We start from the raw sequence: 21,573 nt of genomic DNA on the forward strand, positions 1-21,573 counted from the left end.
TTTTCAGCTTATATCAATCTGACATGTTTAATACAATGAGTGTGATGGATTTCTTGAAATGTTTTTTTCTTTTGCTTTCAATTTAAAGGTTGAAACTCAGAACACATCATCTGATCAACAATAAACCTGCATCTTCATCTGTTCTTAATCATTTTGGAGTCGATATTGAGTTGTTGTTTTTCGGACCCACTGTTGTGGTTAACGTTGTTTCGCTTTAACTATCTTGATCAATTTGGCAACAAAGCTTTACTATGTCACAATATTCTACTTTGAATTCGCGACATTGCTACATCCGATTTTGAGTCGTATGCCAAGTTAACGACTTTGAGTTGCAATTTAAACAGTTTCTTTTTGCAGTTTCGCTCTATCTTCCTCAATTCTCACTCTCGCAACAGTGTACACATACAGTTTCACCTTCCGTGTCATCCATGGATGAAGAGGCAGATGAACATGGACGAACCCTTCATCCCCATAGCTCCACCACTAAAAACACACTTCACCACGATCTCTGCGAGTATACATGTTATTTATACTTTATGTTAAAATAACGTTAAAATATAGACACGTCCCTTAACTTATATTGTGTTTTGTTGGAGAAATTATTCCCGAGTTAAGTCCCAATGAATGTACCTCGCCTTTCTGCATGAGTTCCAAGAGCAAAAAATTGATTTTCTTTCAGTCGTTTAACATTGAGTCACGATTTCCAGTAACACAACATCGACGTTAACACGAGCCGAATTGCACTTTATTCATGACTCCAATTATTCTCACCTGGGTTTTTTTATTCATTTGGTTCGTAAAAGGAAAAATTTAATTAGGAATTAACCACAAAAAGAACCACCAAATACCATCCACCAGAAATAGACTTGCAGTACGTTCATAGAAAGTAAATTATTTTGCTGTTTCAAGGTTTTAAAACTTTATCTTTCAAAGGTTCAGGCAAAGAAACAAAATATGTTTAATTGAGCAAGGTTTGTGTGGTGACAATGAAGATGTGAATTTTCTTCAACAGATGCACAATTAAGATACCTCTAAACAGATGAATGTGAATTACGATAATCAGACGAGGAGATGATTTTTATTCCGAAAGATTCGAACATTTGTGAATCGCACAAGGCTGCGGCGGATCTTTGCTGTTCGCATTCCATAGATAATTGGATTGGCGAGAGGCTGCAGTAAATAGAACATGGAATCGCTCAGATGTACAAAATACTGTGGGAAATTGCTCCGAGTCGACATACGCATTGAGATCAAAGCAAAAACATTCGAGAAAATAAAGAATGAAAGTACCAAACAGTGAGTGATACATGTGTGCAGGGCTTTCTTGCTCCCCACAGCACGTGATCCAGAACACAGACATTCATACAAGATGAGGGTGTACGTGACAATGACGACTATTATTAGAATGACAGTTGTCAGAAAAGTATTTACAATTCCATCTTCTTCTTCTTTCGGCTGCTCCCGTTAGGGGTCGCCACAGCGGATCATCCATATGATCCGCATACTGATTTGGCACATGTTTTACACCGGATGCCCTTCCTGACGCAACCCTGGTCGCCTCTTACGACACAGGGATATGGTACACCTATTTTAACCGGGGTATACACCGGCCCAGTATAATGGTACTCATTTCGCCGACCTCGGATGGATGACAGGCTGAGTCAACCACCTGGTGTATTAATTCAGTGTCCCAACAGGGCTTGAACTCAGGACCTCTTGGATCCCAAGCCGCTGCCCTAACCACTGCGCCAACACCAGGCTTTTACAACAGGCGCCAACACCAGGTATTTACAATACCATATAAACTGTTAATGGTGAAATCTTCACATGAAAGTTTAGCCACCGTCATGTGAATGCAACCCACCTTGTGAATCTCTGGATATTTGCAAATCGTTCGTCCAATCAACAACAAGAGGTTAATGCCGGAAAGCACAAATGACCAGCAAACGGTGGGCAAGAAAACTTTGTGAGCTCTGATGTTGCTGAGCAGGATATTGTACCGAAGAGGGTGACAGACTGCCAGGTAGCGGTCTATGGCCATTATGCTCAGTATGTAAGATTGCATTGATCCGTATAATGCAACAAAGAAGAGTTGAATAAAACAGGCATGTTTTGTAATTATGGTATTTACATGTATGCTGTACATCAGTCGAGGCAACACTGTTGTACAACCAACAATATCCATTATCAACAAATGAGCGAGGAAGATGTAGACAGGTTTGTGAAGCTGTTTTTCACAGAGAATGATCATGATGAGAATGAGGTTAAGTGCGATAGTGATGACGTAGATGAGGAATACACCACCAAAAGCCCATGGCCTGATCCTTGCAGGCTCGTTGAAGATCGATGCGAGGATGAACACGTTGGGTGGCAATGATTGGTTTCCTTCAAACATTTTGTCCTCCATCAATCCTGCACCCAGTGATAAAATGGCCGATTGCACCAACTAACACATAATGAAACATGTTTCAGCTTACACTTTACAAATATTTACAAAATATTTACATTTCTGAACTTTAAATTTCCTATTAAATATTTTCTTCTTCAACCATAGTTTTTCTGAACATCCAAATAATTTATTTTCATCTCGATGATTATTAATGTCAATGACAAAAGATACTATTGACTTCAATAGATGACATTGTCCTTACCTCGAATGTTGTTCGATCATGCTGTTTACGAACGTTAATATATAGATTGTGGAAGAGAGTTTATAATTCACCACCAACATCAGTTATCACCAGAGAGGGTCGTTGTGAAGACACGTATTCCCTTTGGTGATTTTCAAATTGTCAACCATCAGGAACATGAACAATGTCCCAAGGTGCAGTGAATGAAGGAAACTTTCGATATTTTTTGAAAATTCGACAATTGTGAAAGATATTTGCTGTCATCTTTATTAAATTTTACAATTAGTTACCTCTGTATTTCTCCATAAATTTTTGTGGTTCTTTATTCAAATGAGGTTCAAAGTACGTCATACAAATACTGTTGTTCTCTTTAATTATTACATCAATCTCATTGGAAAGTGTTTTGTAAATGTTGACCATCAACTCCCTTCTGATGAAACTCCCAAAATCCACAATCACTGCTCACCTCTCCTCATTACCTCTGCCAGCGAAGGTGAAGGAGATTATGTTTTCACCCCTTTCTGCTTGTTTGTTACTTGCAAAATCGAAGATTTTTCAAGTATATTGGTTGGTCGATTTTGTTATTCTTTCTGTTTTTCTGTGTGTCTATCTGTTTGTCTGTCTGTCTGTCTTTGTTTGTTTGTTTGTCTGTCTATCTGTTTGTTTGTCTGTCTGTTTGTCACCCACAAGTCACAATTTTCAACCGATCTTCAAGAAACTTCACCACATGGTAGAGTTTTTCATAAGGAATAAGCTTGTTGTTTTTGAGGTCAAAAGGTCAACACAGACCAAAGGTCAACAACTTTGTTGAGCTTTCTAAAATCCTCAATTTTTATCCGACTGACTTGAAATTTTAAGAGGATTTATATTTCAGGTCACTGAATTCAACCAACTAATTATTTTTAAGGTCAACATGGACCAAAAGGTCAACATACACCCAAGGTCAACAACTTTGGTGAGATTTCTAAAATATTCAATTTTCAACTGATTGACTTGAAATTTGAAGATAATTTATATTTCAGGTCAATGAATTCAACCAGCCAATTATTTTAGCAGTCCACATTCGCCAAAAGGTCAACATAGGCCGATTTTCTAAAATTGTCAATTTTCATCCGATTCACTTTGAAATTTGAAGAGAAGTTGCAAATTTGGACATTGAATTCAACCACCAATTATTTTTGAGGTCAAATTTGTTTTATGGATTTTGCAAGTGTTGTGCTCTGCAGGACGTCTTCTTCTGGTTTGTCCGTTTGTTTGTTTGTTTTGTTTGTTTGTTTGTTTGTTTGTGTGCAAGATATCTCAAAAATTGTGAACAGATCCAGATGAAATTTTGTGGACAAGTTGGGTGTCTGACAAGGACTGACTGATTCGATTTTGGTGAAGATCCGGATCCGGATCCAACTCCTAGAATTTTTAAAGTGATTCTTCACGATTAAGAGATCGGGCCAAAAATTATATATAGCACGATATCTCAAAAAGTGGTCGACGGATTCGTATGAAATTTACTGGACACGTTGGGTGCGTGACAAGAAAGAACTGATTCAATTTTGGTGATGATCTGGATCTCGATACGACATTGATTTAATTTGTCAAGAGATTATTCACCATTGAAAGATCGGGCTAAACTAATATAGAGCATGATATCAAAAGTTGTGGACGGATTCAGACGATACTTGGTGTACAGTTTGTGTGTGTGTGTAGCTCGGCCGAATTTATTCGAATTTGGTGAAGATCGGAATCCAGATCTGGATACGTAAATTATTTAATTTTCAAAGTGATTCTTCACCATTGAGGGAAAGGGCCAAAATCAATTTCGTCCTGCATAGCTTGATATTTGAGAATGGATTGGGCCAGATATGTTATCATGGATTAGGCATTATGTGGCAGAGGTGTGCACTCTTCCAAATGCCCTTCTTGGTTGTTCATTTTGTCCCCACCTGTGGAACCAACTTCCCCATTCTCTTCAGCCTCAATCTTCTCTCCAACTCTTCAAGACATCTCTTCACCACCATCTCAAATCACCGCCCATCCAAAATCATGATATTTTCTTTCGCCTTCAAGTCTCCACCCACAAATCCTCCTCTTCCCATATTTATACTTTTCCTTCCTGAGAGATTGCTTCTGCATCCATCTTGTCCACTCCATGTGTCCTCCCCTTCCTCTCGTTCCTCCACTCACTCATTGCTTTGTGCAAGTCTCCCTTTATTTTGCCCTTTATCTCAACCGTTAGTATCTTCCCCCTTTCTGCATGCTGTTCCCTTTGTCCTGTTGCTCATCCATGACGGTTGACTGTATACAAAAAAATTCACTCAATGGACAGAACAGAGATGTGTTACCTTGATGAGCCATAATAAGCGTGAAAATAGTCTGCAGCTAACCTTTTCATCTGCTTGGTGACAGCATTTATCTTTGGTATATTTGCACTGTGAAATCTCCTTCTGGGGCTGCATGAATGACGATAACCTCAAGGTATTCATGGTGGTTGGATCATCTTTATTGTAACTGTGGAATACTAAAAATGGTAAGACCTCATGATAGTGATTGGTGTGGTGGCAGGAAATCTGTCAACGTAAAGATGGCACTTGTTTTCATGTCGTGCAGCAATGGCCATGATGGGGCTCAAATTGATGTCCTCACCAATCACAGTTATGGGTGTGTCATTAACCTGTATAAAAAAGCTGTGAGGTTTCAAAGTCACGAAGGGGATGGAACATCGATGTGATGTCCTGACGAGCTTTATAAGGGTGAAACTAATTAGTCACTTTGCTTTTCATCTGCTTGGTGACAGCATTTGAGTTTGGCATCTTTGCAATGTGTGAGGCCCTTCTGCAGCTGCAGTCATTGCATCATCAGGATGATATTGTCACAGTATTCTTCGAGGCTGGAGAACATCAGAATCTTCTTCATTGTAACTCCCAACTGCAAAAAAGGGTGATGCCTCCTGATGGTGATTGGTGGGGTGGAAGACAACCTCTCCATGTGGGAGATGGCACTTCTTGTTTCCAGATCGTGCAGCAATAGCTGTGATGGGCCTTGACTTTGCGTCCTCATCAATTACAGTTCGGAGTGTATCATTAAGCTGCACATAAAAGCAATGTATTGTTACAATGAAGGGGATGGGGCGGGGGTGCATCGCTAGACCATGGGAATTTCACTGTGGACCGTGCAATTCTATTAGGTAAGATTGCCATGTAACAGGGACCTGTCAGAGTAAGTCATTTTATTACACATGATGCTAATTAGGCAGCATATGTAATTTATCATCAGGATAGTCAGGGTAATATTGTATGCATATACACTTCTTTGCAAGCGGGGCCAGGTGAGGACTTGCGATCAAAAAGGCACATGCATCACATGCATCACATGCTCCAAAAAGGCTGATCACGGTCTCTCAGGCTGATCATGGTCTCTCAGGCTGATCACGGTCTCTCAGGCTGATCACGGTCTCTCAATCTGATGTGTGTAAGCTATGGTGGAGTAATGCACTGTCGGGCCTGGAAGCAGGGAAAGACGATTGGTTTTATCGGGGCCTCCCCGAGGGTGGGACAGCCTGGAGGACTCTGCCCAGAAGGACAGAGAGGGGCTGAGAGAAAGGGCACACCAAAGCTCCTGGTGTGATCGTTGGCTCAAGGGTGAAGAAGAAGTCCCTGAAGAGTAGGAGGAAGAAGCGCCTTGATAGAGAGTCATGAGGGCTGGTGCTGGCCGCATGTCCCAATGGAGTGGAACATTTTGGGGACAAAGAAGATCGCTTTCTGCTTTCTCTATTTTGTCTCGTCTTTGGCTCGCGTTTTTTTTATCACTGGCTTACTTTGTTGGCTCACTTCCTTTCTGGCTCATTTCTTCGCAGGATGACTTAATCATCCGCACAATTCATAATTGGCTCACTTTTTCGCTGGCCCTGTTTTGGCTTTGCTCAAGAATGGCAGCTCTCTGAAATGTGGAAACTGTTCTTGACCTCCACCATCACACTGCAATCCACGCATCGGCAAAGGAAAGTCCTCACCTGCATTATTATATTGTAGCACAAGTGTGATCTGTGGTGCCTTATGTTGGTTAGGTTTTATTTATTTCTCAACCCTGTACATAAGTTTACATATTCCATCCTTCCTCTTTGAGTCTTTTTCTTGCTTGGTATGTTCTGAACTGCTTGTCCCATTCACCTTTCCCCCCCATATTCGTTCTGAAATTTTGAAGTTTCCTAAAATTTGGTCAACCGAAAAGATCTACATTGGCCAATAGGCCAATTTGAGCCAAATTTTCTAAAATCCTCAAATTTCATTCAATTGATTTGAAACATGAACAGGATTTGTATATCAGGTCCTGGGTGTGCTCTGGCTTTCAAAAGGAATTCGCCACTATGGCTAATCCAGGTTTAGAATGATTAGCCACAGGAGAAGCGAAATAGCCACATATTTTATTCAAATGTTTTTTTTAGCAATATGAAATAATAAGTTCATTTTAAGGCGGATGTGTGAGTTTGATGGGTGAGGTTGGTTGGATGAGTGAGTTGGATTGTTCATATTGGTTGGATGAGTGAGTTTGACGTGTGAGATTGGTTGAATGAACAACCATCAGGGGAGGTGGTGATTGTGAGGGATGGTGGCGGTGAGTGTGTGTGTGTGTGTGTGTGTGTGTGTGTGTGTGTGTGTGTGTGTGTGTGTGTGTGTGTGTGTGTGTGTGTGTGTGTGTGTGTGTGTGTGTGTGTGTGTGTGTGTGTGTGTGTGTGTGTGTGTGTGTGTGTGTGTGTGTGTGTGGGGGGTATGGTCGTGCCTTTCGTAGGTGGGGGATGGGGGTAATGGGGGATGGGGGTGGTTGTGGACCAGGATTGGACCAACCTCATGCCAGTCAAACTCACTCATACAACGAATCTCATCCATCAACTTCACTCATCCAACCAACCAAAGTGACACATCAAACTCAATCATCCAAACAAACTCATCCGACTACAGGTAATGCTTCTGATTGTGTCAAAACTCACCTGGCAACCAATGACCCAACGAAGCATGTCGCGCCGAGTCGCGCCGAGTGGCGCCAAATCATTCCGGAAAAAAAAAATAAAAAAAAAATTTTGAGATTAGAATCATGGGAATCACGCGTAATTTCGGTCGATTTTTTTTTTTTTACTAGAAACCAGTTTAAAACTACTAAATTTAGTACATATAAGCTTGTACGAATTCACGCGTGATTCCCGTAATCAAAACATACAAAATGGCGGCCGACTCAACGAAGGTTGAATTCTGTGCAAAAATCACCCAAAATTCGTCTAACACCGGTAAAAAAAAAAAAAACCCCACTATAACATGGATTAGCCACAGTGGCTAATGGGTGGTTTAAAATATTAGCCACAGGTAAGGGGGATTCGCTCTGTGGCGACGTGGCGATCAGCAGCGCACACCCAGAGGTCATTGAAGTCAACCACCAATTACTGGTAAGGTCATCAGTCCATAAAGTCAACTCAAAATAGGCCCAGTTTAAAATTCTTTCTAAAATTGTCAATTTTCATCCGATTGACTTGAAATTTGAAGACCATGTGCTTATTTGGTCGGTGAATTCAATCACTGATTAATTTTGAGATCAACATCGGCAAATGGACAAATTCAGCCAAATTTTCTAAAATCCTCAATTTTCATCCAATTGACTTGAAATTTGAAGACCATTTGCATTTGTGGTCGCTGAACTCAACCATCAATTAATTTCAAGCTCAATGTAGATCAAAAAGTCAACATTGGCCAAGTTTATGAAATCCTCAATTTTCAACCAATTGACGTGAAATTTGAAGATAATTTATTTTTCAGGTTGCTGAATTCAACTACCAATTAATTTTAAGGTCAAAAGGTCAACACAGGCCTCATTTCTGAAATTGATTAATTGGGCCAAAAATTAAATATATCACTATATCTCAAAAAGTTGTGGACGAGCTGTGACAAAACAAGGTCAGGTCAGGTATGGGAGCATGTGCCAGAACAGCGCGTCACTGCATCCACTTTCCGCCGGTACTCCAGGGGCCTCCGTCTGGCCTTCCCCCAGGCAGATGCCAGGCCCATCCCCATCTCCTTGAGATTCTGGTCAACCTGCAGCAACCACGAGGCACATGGTTGGCCCATTGGCCTCCTACACTCATGAGACTCCCTCGCTGAGAGAATCTGGTGAGCAGGATCAGCGTCAGCAAAACGAGCCACATGTCCATACAGCTACAACTGATGCTCACGGACCATGCAGGTAACAAATCTCATCCGAGTCTCTCTCAGCAAACGCTCGTTGGATACAAAATCTGACCAGCGATAGCCAAGGATTCTCCGAAGAGACCTGGTACCAAAGGAATTAAGTCTCCCTCTCAGATCCTTGGTCAGAGTCCAAGTCTCGCATCCATAGAGCAAGACGGGAAGCACCAAGGACCTGAAGACACGGACTTTCATCCTCCCACACAGGTACCGGCAGCACCACACCCCATGATACAGTGAATCTATGACTCCACAGGCCCAACCCCGACGTCTATTGACCTCTGACTCACAGCCAGCAGAGACATGAATATCACTGCCAAGGTAAGTGAATCTCTCCACGACCTCAACATCCTCACCACAAAGAGGCACAGACAGGACAGCAGCATCCAAGATGTCATTGACAACCTGGATCTTAGTTTTGACCCAAAAAACCCGTAATCCCAGTAGCTCCGAGTCCTCATTCAGTACCTCGAGGGCCCCCAAAAGGATATCTAAATTCTCCGCAAAGATGACTGCATCATCTGCGAAATCAAGGTCCGAGATCTTGACATTCCCAAACGATGCACCGCAGCTTGATCTCTCCGACATCCTCCCTAAAATCCAGTCCATACAAGTGCTGAAAAGTGTGGGGGCCAGTACACACCCCTGAGGAACTCCAGTAACAACTGGAAATAAGTCAGAGATGGTACCACCACACTTCACAGCACTCTCAGTAACAGAGTAGAGTTCAGACATCAGATCGATCAGTTTTGGCGGCACCCCCACGAAGACCAAGAATCCTCCAGAGGGCATCCCAATTCACTGAATCTAACACTTTACAGAGATCAACATAGGCTGCCAGCAGCCCCTGCCGAAACCCTCGTCTGCGTTCGGTGAGGACACGAAGAGCAAAGATACAGTCAATCGTTCACCTCTTTGGTGTAAAGCCTGACTGCTCTGGACGCTGGTGCTCAAGCAGATGGTGGCAAACCCTATCAAGAATTATCCGAGCAAAGACCTTGCCCGGCACTGAGAGCAGCATCACCCCTCAGTAGTTGTTCCAATCTTGGCGATCACCCTTCCCTTTCCAGAGAGGGACATCAAGGCCCCTCTTCCAATCAGTTGGGATGATGCCTGTGTTCCAGGCAGAGCACAAAACTGCATGCAACGACACGAGTGCAGCATTTCCACCAGCCTTGAGAAGTTCGGCATGGATGCCACAGATCCCTGGAGCTTAACCCATTTCAACTGGTTCACCCCAGCCCTTGTTTCCACAAGCGAAGGTGGACCACAGTTGATTGGAGGGTCAGCAACAGGGATTATAACACCCTTGACGTCCAACTCGATAGCTGAGGGATCCGCCTGGTACAACCACTCAAAGTAACTGGCCCAGCGGGCCTTCACTTCAGACTCCTCTGTCAAGAGCCCACCTCCCTCTGCTCGAACTGCAGTGCTCCGAGGGATGGGCTTGGATGAACGCAATGTGCGAATTCCCCTGTAAGCAGGACGAGAATCACTTCACCACAGGTGATGATCTAGCCCCTCAAAGATTCCTCGCACATCAGCATCCTTGTCCACCCTCAGTGCAGGTACAGTTTTACGCCTCAGCTCCCTGAACAGCTCAGCTCTGCCATTCAGCCTGGCCCTGCGACTCTGGTCAATGGTATCCAGTGTCCCTTGAGAAACAAATTCTTCTTTGCCCTGCGGTGAGTTCCAAGACATCCACCCGCAACATCAAGGACGGTGGTCTTGAAGGTAATCCATAACTCTTCAGGACCCCCCAAAGCACCCAGACACCCCAAATGTCCACTCAGCCTGTTCGCAAACTCCTCAGCTACTCTCTCATCCTTGAGCTTTCCAACATTCAGCCTCGGCTGGGATGGTACCATTCTCCAGGATTTAAGGTGCAGCTTTAGAGTTGCTACAACAAGCCGTGGTCAGTGTTGAGAAACTGAGCACTCCGGTAGCCCCTTCAGTTCTGGAGCATCCTCCAGCGACCGTCAATGAGAACATGGTTAATCTCCTTTGCCATACCACCAGCGTTGGAATACCAAGTCCAGCGATGAGCTTGTCGGCGCTGAAACCATGAACCAGCCACCCTAAGTCCATGACTTCTTGCAAAGTCAAGGAACTTAGTGCTATTCTGGTTCATAGTTCCTGACCCCTGGGGACCAACACATGTCTCATAACGATCCCTATCAGTTCCAGTCGATGCATTGAAATCCCACAAGACGAGAAGTGTATCTCGTCTGGGGCACTGATCAACCACAGACTCGAGCGTGGTGTAGAATGCGTCCTTCACGGTGAAGTCACTCGCCTCAGTCGGAGCATAAACAGAGACCAGGGAAATGACACCGAAGGAGTGACAAATCCTTAATCTCATAATACGCTCGTTGACCTCAATTATCATTGGAGTCAGCTTATTGGACACAGCAACAGCAACTCCTCGGGTATGGTAACCATCAGAGCGACCAGACCAATTGTAGGTGTAAGCACCCACCATTATCTCTCCGCAATCCGGTCTCCGTACCTCAGAGAGTGCTGCAATATCCTCGAGTTCATAAGCACTCAGTAGCTCCGTTTTGAAGTCTTCAATTGATGGGCAACTTTCACAAGTTCTGAAATACCATGCCGGTTGTGCTGGGTTACAAACTGTGCGTGCTATCACATGAGGATAGCTCGGAAGTTCGGCTATCTGTGGAATTTCGGAACCAAACATTATGAATTTCACATTTTGATGTATCGTACATACACATACACTGTGTGTACCGCCCGAACCGGCCAGGACACACTCCGAGGGACGGAGCATGGCGAACTTCGTGAATCCAACTTTCAAGCCAGGGTTCTTCTCTTTGAATTTCTGAAACAGTTCCTTGAGATTGTTTAGTACGAGGCGCTTTTGAATTTTGTCTTTTCCAAGTTCATTCCTGACCACCACACAATCCTTTTTTCCCGGCATTATTCGGCTGACTTCATCACTTTGGTAAAATTCGGTTACGGCGGATTTCAGTTCGTCAGGCAATATTTTACCCTGTTTGGGATTTGGAGACGACAGCATACGATTTTCTTTCTCTAAGTTTTTGGCTTGCACAGCCATTCTTTGGGAGCAACTGAATTCACTCATCATCGCTCTGATGCTCATATTCCCAGCAAATATACGTATTTGCTCTGAACGGCTCGAAACAACGTATTTTTCTTTCAGGCTTTTGATCACCTCTGCCATGCAGTTTTCATCACATTTTGATGCTGTATTTTGTGTTTTCTCTGCAGTGCTTGGTCCAGCAACGAGTTCTAATTTCTTTAGCACAGAATCTTCCACTTTACTTCGCTTTTCAGGAACGTACCCTGGGTTTCTTTCCGCCTTTCGTTTGTCGAATGGGCTTTTGCCTATCATCGATTACGACTGGTTTAATCAGTCAACTTCTGCTTCTCGCTCAAAAACCTCCTCGTCCTCATCTGTCGAAATAGATCCTGCAATGCCTTCGATAAATAGATCCTGCAATGCCTTCGATAAATAGATCCTGCAATGCCTTCGATAAATAGATCCTGCAATGCCTTCGATAAATAGATCCTGCAATGCCTTTGATCGTACCTTCTGATGATAATTTCGAACTGGTCGAAGATGATTCTTCAATACGCTCTGGTGACAACTGAGAAAGTTTTTTTTCTGCACGAAGTACAAAGTCTGTCATCTTTTTTCACCTTTGAAGAAAATTTCATCTACAGATCATTTGACACATTGCGAAGATCTTTTCGTTGTTTCGTTTTATGGCAGCTGAACGGATCGCAACAGTATTTTCGGAACTCCTTTCGATCTTCAGTCGCCATGCTGACTGCAAAATATGCAAAAACTGAGATTATCCCATTTATAAATTAATTCGATGATGGTTATACAAAAAATGTACACTTAAAAATCAATAGACACAATAGGCAGAATAATTTTTCGCAAATGATGTGATATATATATAAAAAATATATATTTTTATATATATATATATATATATATATATATATATATATATATATATATATATATATATATATATATATATATATATATATACATATAGATATAAAATAGTCCAGAGATGATGATTGTCAATTTCAGACATAAAGTCGCCTGCAGGCAGGTGACGTCATTGGAATGATGACGGCAAACGTCGCCCAATGTTGAATCAAGAATTGGTGATATGTGGACCCCGAACAATAAAACCATCATCACACTTGAACCCATTGAGATCCCATTTTAATTTATGCGGAGATGTTGGAGTATATGAAGGGGTATTCTCACACGAAAAAATCGGGATCATCGGTTTGGCTGGGGGGGGGCGGGGGCCCAAGGTCAAAGGGTGCCCCAAACTACAACTTTTTGAATTACTGTTTCGGAGTGATTTTACTTTCCACAATTCGAAAGATCTCGCTTTTCCGAGCATTTTGATACGAAGATCATTCAAATCGGACCACTACAACCTGTGATATGGCCACTGTAAGATTGTGGGTCAATCAGGGGCACCCAAATTTGGGGGGGGGCTAAAATGGGCCCCGATGGGCCCCCAGGTCTGAAAATTAATACATAATGTTTTTACCATGGATACAAACACTTGCACAAAAAAAGAGTGAAATCTGAGATGATGTGTCAAAATTTCGCTGAAAAATGTGTGCACTTGACATGGAATGCCCCTGCTGTCCTCAAAGTTTGCAATGTATCTTTCAAAAGTTTTTGAAAGGAAAAGGTAAAGAAAGAAAATTTTGTTCATAAAGCAAGGATTGTATTATGTCAGCAATGAACAAGTGCATTTTCTTTTGCAGATAAACAATTAAATTGCTTCTAATTGATGATCGTGTCGTAACCGTCAATCACCCTTCAATTAAAGTATGAAGACATCGATATACTTGAGAGAAAGCTGTTTAATTGTTCATCAGGGTATGTGCGCACGGAGTGCAGGTACTAAGAACATCAATAATCTTAAAGATGCTCAGAGGGCGCCGTCACACACACTAGTTTGAGACGCTTATATCACCCCATTATATAATCGGTTTTATCTTTGGACAAATGTTTCTCTCACAATTTGTCCTTTCAACCTCACCAGCTGCAAGCAGTTGGCTTATTTCATTAAAAGAATGGTGAAACACAGTCGAGATAAGAGCACGTAACGGTTCCTGTTCTCACAATGCTCCTTTGAATTACTCCAGGACAATAATAATCTTTTTGCATCCACTGTTCTCATTGTCCTTTTTCACAAGCAGCCAGCCAAGAGTATATTTTATCACCAAGCCTGCAAAAAACATATAATGGCTTCTAAAAAGGCAAAGCTAATCGAAAAAGGTACGATTCCCGACATTTCCCTCCTCTTGTTACTTTAAGAAACAATGCTTTATTAAATCACAATCAAGCATCTTTTGATTCAGGCCAGCAGATGCTCCAGCTCCGTGGTACAAATAGACCGCTCCCTGGGAGGAGTCCATCCTTACCCAGCAGGCACACAACGTTGTTGCAACGTCGTTTGCCAGTTTTATCCTGACGTCAGAATTGGGTCAGTGGGAAGTTGTTTGTGCAACACCCATGACGTCAGATTTCAACGTTGTGACAACGTCAGATTTCAATGTTGTCACAACGTCAGATTTTAATGTTGTCACAATGTTGAAATCTGACGTCGTTGCAGCGTCGTGTTCTGGTTGTACCTGACGTCAGAATTGGGTCAGTGGGAAGTTGTATTTGCAACACCCATGACGTCAGATTTCAACGTTGTCACAACATTGAAGCATGACGTTAGTTTTCAACTTTATCACAACGTTCATAAAATGGAGTTTTTGTTTTTACTCTTTTCTTTGCACGCCAAAGAAACGAACATTGCAGTACATGACACCCTTCAGCTTCCAGCTTGATGGAGCCCTCGATCCATAGGTCTGGGGCCAGCGGAGCACCGCTGTTCTACCGTTGCCATTATCAGAACATTGAAGTTGTATTGCAACATCATTACATTGCACAGTAACACATAATGACCACAACTTGAAAACAACTGTAATTCATAATCATTTATTATCACGTATCACGCAGAGAATGATTGTGGCAAACATATACAAGCAGTATTAACAATAATAATATATTTATTCGTCCCAAAAAAGCACACTCAAATTCAAACTTACAATAAATAAAAGTAGATACCATTGCAATTGAGAAACATATACTAAAAATTGGGAATAAAAAGAAATACCACATGGGTAAAAGTCGTAAATACCTTTTTGACAAATTCACTTTGTGCAAAGCACAGTTAACAATTAAAATTCAGAAAGTTCTGCTCCAGAGAGGAACTGTGGAGCTTCTTCTCTCTCAAATATAACTGACTGCATAAAGGCAGCTTTAAGTACAATAATAGAGGGTATGTTCTTTTGAACATACGAGTCCCCTCGGACCACCAAGTGGCGCCATGAATAGATACACAGCGGTAGGTGCTGCCGCTAGATGAGTAGATGTTTAGCAGCATCATCATGGTTGGCGTCTCGCAATATAATATATGAGCGCGATTAAAAATACCGTTTTTTCCTCGCATCTTCATGTCTGTAAAAAAACCAGTGTCAAGGTACACAACTACAGCTCATAACCTATCCATTGAGGTGTGTTTCGCCCCCCCCCCCTGCTTTCCCGTTTTCACGCCACTGTCCACACAAAATTCATCAATCAATTCTATACAGAGTCCGGGGGACTCAAAAATCTTCATGCAGTATCAGTAAAACTGCTGATAATTCCATGCTTGCATACATTAAATGGGAATTAAGAGCAAAAAAGGTATTGACCGATAACTTACATTTATATAAAATGTAAATAAAAGTTTTAGCTACTGATGACATACTACCCATTGTTACAAGATTCATAATTAAGCAACCTCAAGTAAGAATTATGAGAAGACGAAGAACCACGTATAAATTTTGCTATACGACATTCAATTGGTAGAAATTCAGCAATGACTGGTAAAAAAGTGCAATATGGGTCCCACTTGGGAAGTCAAACACCTTTCTGATAGAATTTCTCCATAATATATATAATTTAGAAATATTTTTACTTGTTATGTCCCACAGCGGGCATCAATAGAATGAGATGCATAAAGACTTAAACAGATGATACTTGACATGATATGAACAGTGCATAAAATTATATAAAACTGAATTACAATCAGGCAAATCAATGAGACCAACTATATATATCTATGTGTGTGTATTCATACAAAGAAAAAGTATAAATCTCACATCATTAAGTATGAAAACACAATTTTGAATGCATCTCACATAAATAATTGCAAAGCACAAAAAATTAAGTTGTTGGGTGTTTTCAATCTTAATTTCACAAGAAAATAAAATAACTTCATTCTGCATAAAAGTACATGTAAATATTTTCACAATGTAAACTTGGGCTGGGTTTCCAACATACAACATTACAATTAACTGAACTGCAAATTCTTAATAATCAAGGACGTGGATGGCTGGCACAGCGTGTTGCTGTTACTCATTATTATTACACGAGTACGTGTCCGTACGTGCGTGCCCGTATGTGCAAAAAAAAAACAACTTTCAAACAAAACACACAGGCCATTCCTTCGCTCTCGTAAATGACGACTGGATTGGGGCATTGTGTTTATCTATAAATGCGCATAAGAAATCGAGAAATTATGAGAATACTGTAAGTCATCACTATACGGAAGTCCGTACATTGTAACCCGTAATAGGGAACGCGGCTGAGGATCTCTTCCCCATCGGCCACGCCAATGCAGTTGGTTTTGTGAATAAATGGCCATAACTTGGGAAGCACTTGTCCAATTAATATCAAGCCTTGAAAAGGCACACACTCAGGTCCCCAGAAATATAGCTGGCAAGTTTCAATTAGATCGGACCAGTGGTTGTCGAGAAACAGCACACACACACACACACACACACACACACACACACACACACACACACACACACACACACACACACACACACCTGGAATTATAGAGAGATGAGGGCTTGTTCCTGCCCGCACATCAACACCGATCAGGGGCATATTTCAAATGTTGTGATATGGCAGTGTCCACAGCCGCCTCCTTTGTTGTTGGCTGACTGGCCATGGTACTGTCTGAAAAATAATAAGAATTTCCACTTCGTATATATTGGGCTTTTGATCATCAAACAAGACTTGCAATGTCAATTACACTCAAGTCATGCACATTATAAACTGTCATTTAGCAGAATTCATTACCTCTGACAACTTTATAAAAATTCAGCTTCCGGAAAGGTCTCTTCCCATTCTTTCCACACAAATCGTATGTGGACATCACCCTTATTTTAGAAAATAAAAACAATTTAGTACACCAGTGTTTGAAGCAGCTTGTAACAAATTTTAAGTTCCACTGCCCTTAAAAAGCCTCAATTAATATTATTCTTCATAATATAAAGTTATTTTCATGTCTTTTGATTTAACCATTTTACCAAAAGAAAACAATTGTGCACCGACAAACTTGAACAACTCCCCAAGTGACAAACTACCACAATGAAGGCTTCATTGTTACAAGCGGCAGTTTGTCGGCGGCCAAAGGGTTAATATTTTTTTATGACAAAACCACATTTTTCGGCGAACAATAACTGACAATTCTTTTCTTTTTGCCTTTGGTTCGGCCCAACTCGTTAAAAGAGGATATAAAAAATAATATATTATAAAAAATAATATTAATTGAGGTTTTTTTTAGGGCAGTGGAACTTTTAATTTGTTACATTGCGGAACAATGCGGTAATTCGTCGGAACCGAACGGCCGAAGCATTATCGACACCAGAAAAATATTTTAAAAGGTTTTGTCTGTCTGTCTGTCTTTGTTTGTTTGTTTGTCTGGTTGTCTGTCTGTCTGTCTGTTTGTTTGTCTGTCTATCTGTCTGTTTGTCTGTCTCTCTGTTTGTCGCCCACAAGTCACAATTTTAAACCGATCTTCAAGAAACTTCACCACATGGTAGAGTTTTTCCTAAGGAATAAGCTTGTTGTTTTTGAGGTCAAAAGGTCAACATAGACCAAAGGTCAACAAAGCCACCCTATTTTGCATTGTCATTGTCCTTAATGTGACTAACTCCACATTAGCCTTACCAAATCCATCAGCAGTTTCATTTCCCATCACTTCCAATGATGCTGCCATTTCAATGAGTTGCCTTCTTGCTACCCAGGATCCATATCGGGGGAAAATTACCATTGCTGCAAATTCCCCACCTGATATGGTCCTCTTCCATCGTTGCTGATTTATCTTAGATAATGGACCAGTGATCAAACGGATGTGTGGTAAAATAAAAGCCAGGAAACAGGAGCTGGTCCAATTGAGTGGCAACCAGGGATAGGCCCTGAACCCACACACAAAATATGTGCCATTGAATGCGATTTTAGCATATGTTCGATTTTTTTCCCTTCCAGTTGTCGTCAATGTCATTTATCTCTCTGGATGAGTTGCATGTAGAATTCCCTGCATAAAATGTGCTACTAGGATTTGTCCAAGTTAGACAAAGAAACCCAACTCGTTTGTACGCAATCCTGAAATACGGAGGTCTTTTCTTTAAGTTGTAAGGAGGGTACCACGCACCAGTAAAGACTGTACACGTTGAGTTACTTGTTCTGTTTAAATTGTAGTTGTGGTACCAAGCAGCTCCACAGTAAACTATTTCCTCAAATGGGATCGCAGATAATGGCAGACCCGTCTTCGAGGAGTGCGGAAGATGGGTGCATACCCAACACTTAGTTTTATTACTCAACATTGCGTATCTGTGTGACAAGAGTATTCATCCCATGTGTTCCCAAGTCATGTAAATGCTCAGCATGGTTTCCAATTGCTCTTTTCCCTCTGTGTTCGATTGGCCAATAGTCAGTTTGCCCTTCCACCTCCCAATTTCCTATCAAAAGGGCAATTATAGCAATTAGAATTTGCTGTGACACGTTCATTGTGGCACACCCTCCTATTCTGTTGGGAAGGCAAGTTTGCAGTGTGAGGAGTGAATCCAAGCAAGCTTCCCTTCACACTTTATAGCAGTTGGAGTGGTCAGCAATACCTGAAAGGGTCCAGTCCAACGTGTCCCCAGGACGCCCCTCTGCGTGAACACCCCGTTGCCCACTCAGTCTCCAGGCCGGACGCCGCGGTGTTCCTCTGCACCAGGCCTGGTCTGGTCACCCTTGTTTGACCTACGAGTCAAATTCTTTCACAACCTTGGTTAGAGCAGCAATGATGCAACCAACAGCCAAAAGGCAGCACACCTTCTACCTCCCCCTTTTGCTCATATGGCCACTTTTTGTGAGCCAGACGGGCAAGCACCTTTTTTCTTACTCCCCCACAACCCATCACTCGCTCACCTTTACTTTTCCACACCTCTCTCTAATTAACTATAAACTATGGAGGTTCAAAATATACTAACATGAACACAAAACCTCCCTACAGCAATTAACACCAGGAGCTCCACAATTGTCACCCATCCGGTTTTGCCAACCAACATGGCGACCGAAGCAAGACCATTCACATTCTGCCGTGTAATTTAAAAACACCTCCATTCACATACCATGCTTGCAAATCTGTGGAGCAAGGATGCAGTCTCCATGCCCGAAAGACTCAACCCAGCAAACCACACGGCACTCTCAACACGACAACACACACCAAGTCCACCCATTCTTAGTTCATTCACACCAACTCACAACACCCCTGCTACCCTCAAAGAACCGTCGTCTTCATCATTCATCACCGTGCACCTGCAATGAATGAAACGAAGATGACAATTCTGCGAGCCTCAACCCCTCTTCCCAACAAACGCAATCCTCCCCATTTCGTTCAATTTTACAGCAAAAATATCCCTCTTAAATCTAGTTTGTCCACTATTTTAAAGACAAGCCGCCTCGAGCTTATTTTCCCCTTTGTCAGGCAAATCTCGCACACCGCTCGACAAGCAGGCATTCTTGCCTGCCACCTCACCTTTTTCCCCGTTATCTAATTTCCCACAAAGATGTTTTAATTTTTCCCAACACACATTGCCATCACAATCCTTACCTGGGATCTCAGGATATATGGACTTTCATGGTCGCCCAGTCGATGGGTTAAACACCTGATATTGTGTAGCTGGCTGAGATCGCCTCAGCGGTTGGTATGTTGGGGTTGGGGGTGTTAATGGTTAGAATACCCCTTATTAGAGTACTCCTGCTCCGACGCTGCAGACATCAGGGTAGTTGGTTAGCCATGTTCCGGTATTTGGCTCAGTGCCGGCGCTGATGCAGCCGCATCCTTAATTCGCCGTTCCGCACCTTCGAGTTGACCCTGAAGCTTTAGGTCTCTGCCTGCCAGTGTTGCTTGCTTGGCTGTGCTCAATCTTTTAATTGCCTCCTCTTGCCATATTCCGAACGCCAGCCAGTTTACCGGCGTTTCCTTCTTGGACAGTTTATGGCATTTCATCAACTCTTCCCACAGATTCTGCACTCCCAGCAGATCAAACGACCCATTATTTGGCCACGGTAAGTCATTCTTAAGCGTCCATTTCACCCAGCAATCATTTATTCTCTTCCTGTTTTCCAGATGTTTCCCATTGCTATTGCTGAACCCCTCCTGGAGTTGTTCTCGGGTCCGACTCGGCAGCCTCAGCAATAAGCCCTCGGCCCTCAAACTCCCACTTCAGGACCTTAAGTAACTTACCTACCCCTTGATAAATAATAAACAGTTCTCTCTCCAAATATTTACTTTATACTAGTTATGTTTGGACGAGGACAAGGGCAGAGGCAAGGATGATCGAGACCTGGGGTGGGAAAGAGAGTATCTAATTTATAAACTTCCCAGCACAAAGGCTTACCTTATTCAAATTGGTCACCGGCTTTCTCTCCTTCATCACCACAGGTTCATCCCTACCTCCGCTTCCATTGTCTCAGCCCCCCTGCTGCGCTGCGCCAATTGTTGTAACCGTCAATCACCCTTCAATTAAAGTATGAAGACATCGATATACTTGAGAGAAAGCTGTTTAATTGTTCATCAAGGTATGTGCGCACCGAGTGCAGGCACGAAGTACATCAATCATCTTAAGGATGCTCGGAGGGCGACCTCACACACACACTAGTTTGAGACGCTTATATCACCCCATTATATACTCGGTTTTATCTTTGGACAAAAGTTTAGCTCACAATTTGTCCTTTCAACCTCACCAGCTGCAAGCAGTTGGCTTATTTCATTACAAGAATGGTTAAACACAGTCGAGATAAGAGCACGTAATGGTTCCTGTTCTCACAATGCTCCTTTGAATTACTCAAGGACAATAATAATCTTTTTGCATAAACTGTTCTAATTGACCTTTAACAAAGCAGCCAGCCAAGAGTATATTTTATCAACAAGCCTGCAAAAAACATATATAATGGCTTCTAAAAAGGCAAAGCTAATAGAAAAAGGTACGATTCTCGACAATTGCAAGTCAGCATGGTGACACCAGGAGAAGATTTTATTCCAAAAGATTCGAACATTTGTGAGCCACGTGAGGATGCGGTAGATCTGTGCTGTTCACATTCCAAATGTAATTGCATGAGCAAGGAGCTGCAGAAAAATAGAACAAGGAATCGCTCAGATGTTATAAACACTGTGAGAAATTGTTTGATGACGACATATGCATTGAAGTCACAGCAATAACAATCGAGATAATGTGAGCAGAAATCCAATGTAGTGAGTGACACGTGTGCAGGGCTTTCCTGCTCCCCTCTGAACTGCTTCCCTGAAGTGTACAAC

General features: G+C 42.1%; 1 protein-coding gene across 1 annotated transcript; it reads right to left on the bottom strand.

Moving 5' to 3' along the window:
• Positions 1-972: 972 nt before the first annotated feature.
• LOC147021902 (olfactory receptor 52N2-like) lies at positions 973-21,435 on the bottom strand. Its single transcript, XM_085890469.1, has 5 exons — positions 19,867-21,435; positions 18,884-19,571; positions 16,808-16,940; positions 1,778-2,412; positions 973-1,458 (listed from the first exon to the last, which is right to left on the bottom strand). The coding sequence occupies exons 3-5, from the start codon at positions 16,866-16,868 to the stop codon at positions 1,060-1,062; spliced, it is 1,095 nt and encodes a 364-aa protein (XP_085746595.1). The 5' UTR covers positions 16,869-16,940; positions 18,884-19,571; positions 19,867-21,435; the 3' UTR covers positions 973-1,059.
• Between the last annotated feature and the right edge of the window lie 138 nt (positions 21,436-21,573).

Source organism: Eptatretus burgeri, chromosome 8, assembly GCF_056783735.1.
Source record: "Eptatretus burgeri isolate ZD-2024b chromosome 8, Ebu_testis_v1, whole genome shotgun sequence".
Classification (NCBI taxonomy): Eukaryota; Metazoa; Chordata; class Myxini; order Myxiniformes; family Myxinidae; genus Eptatretus; species Eptatretus burgeri.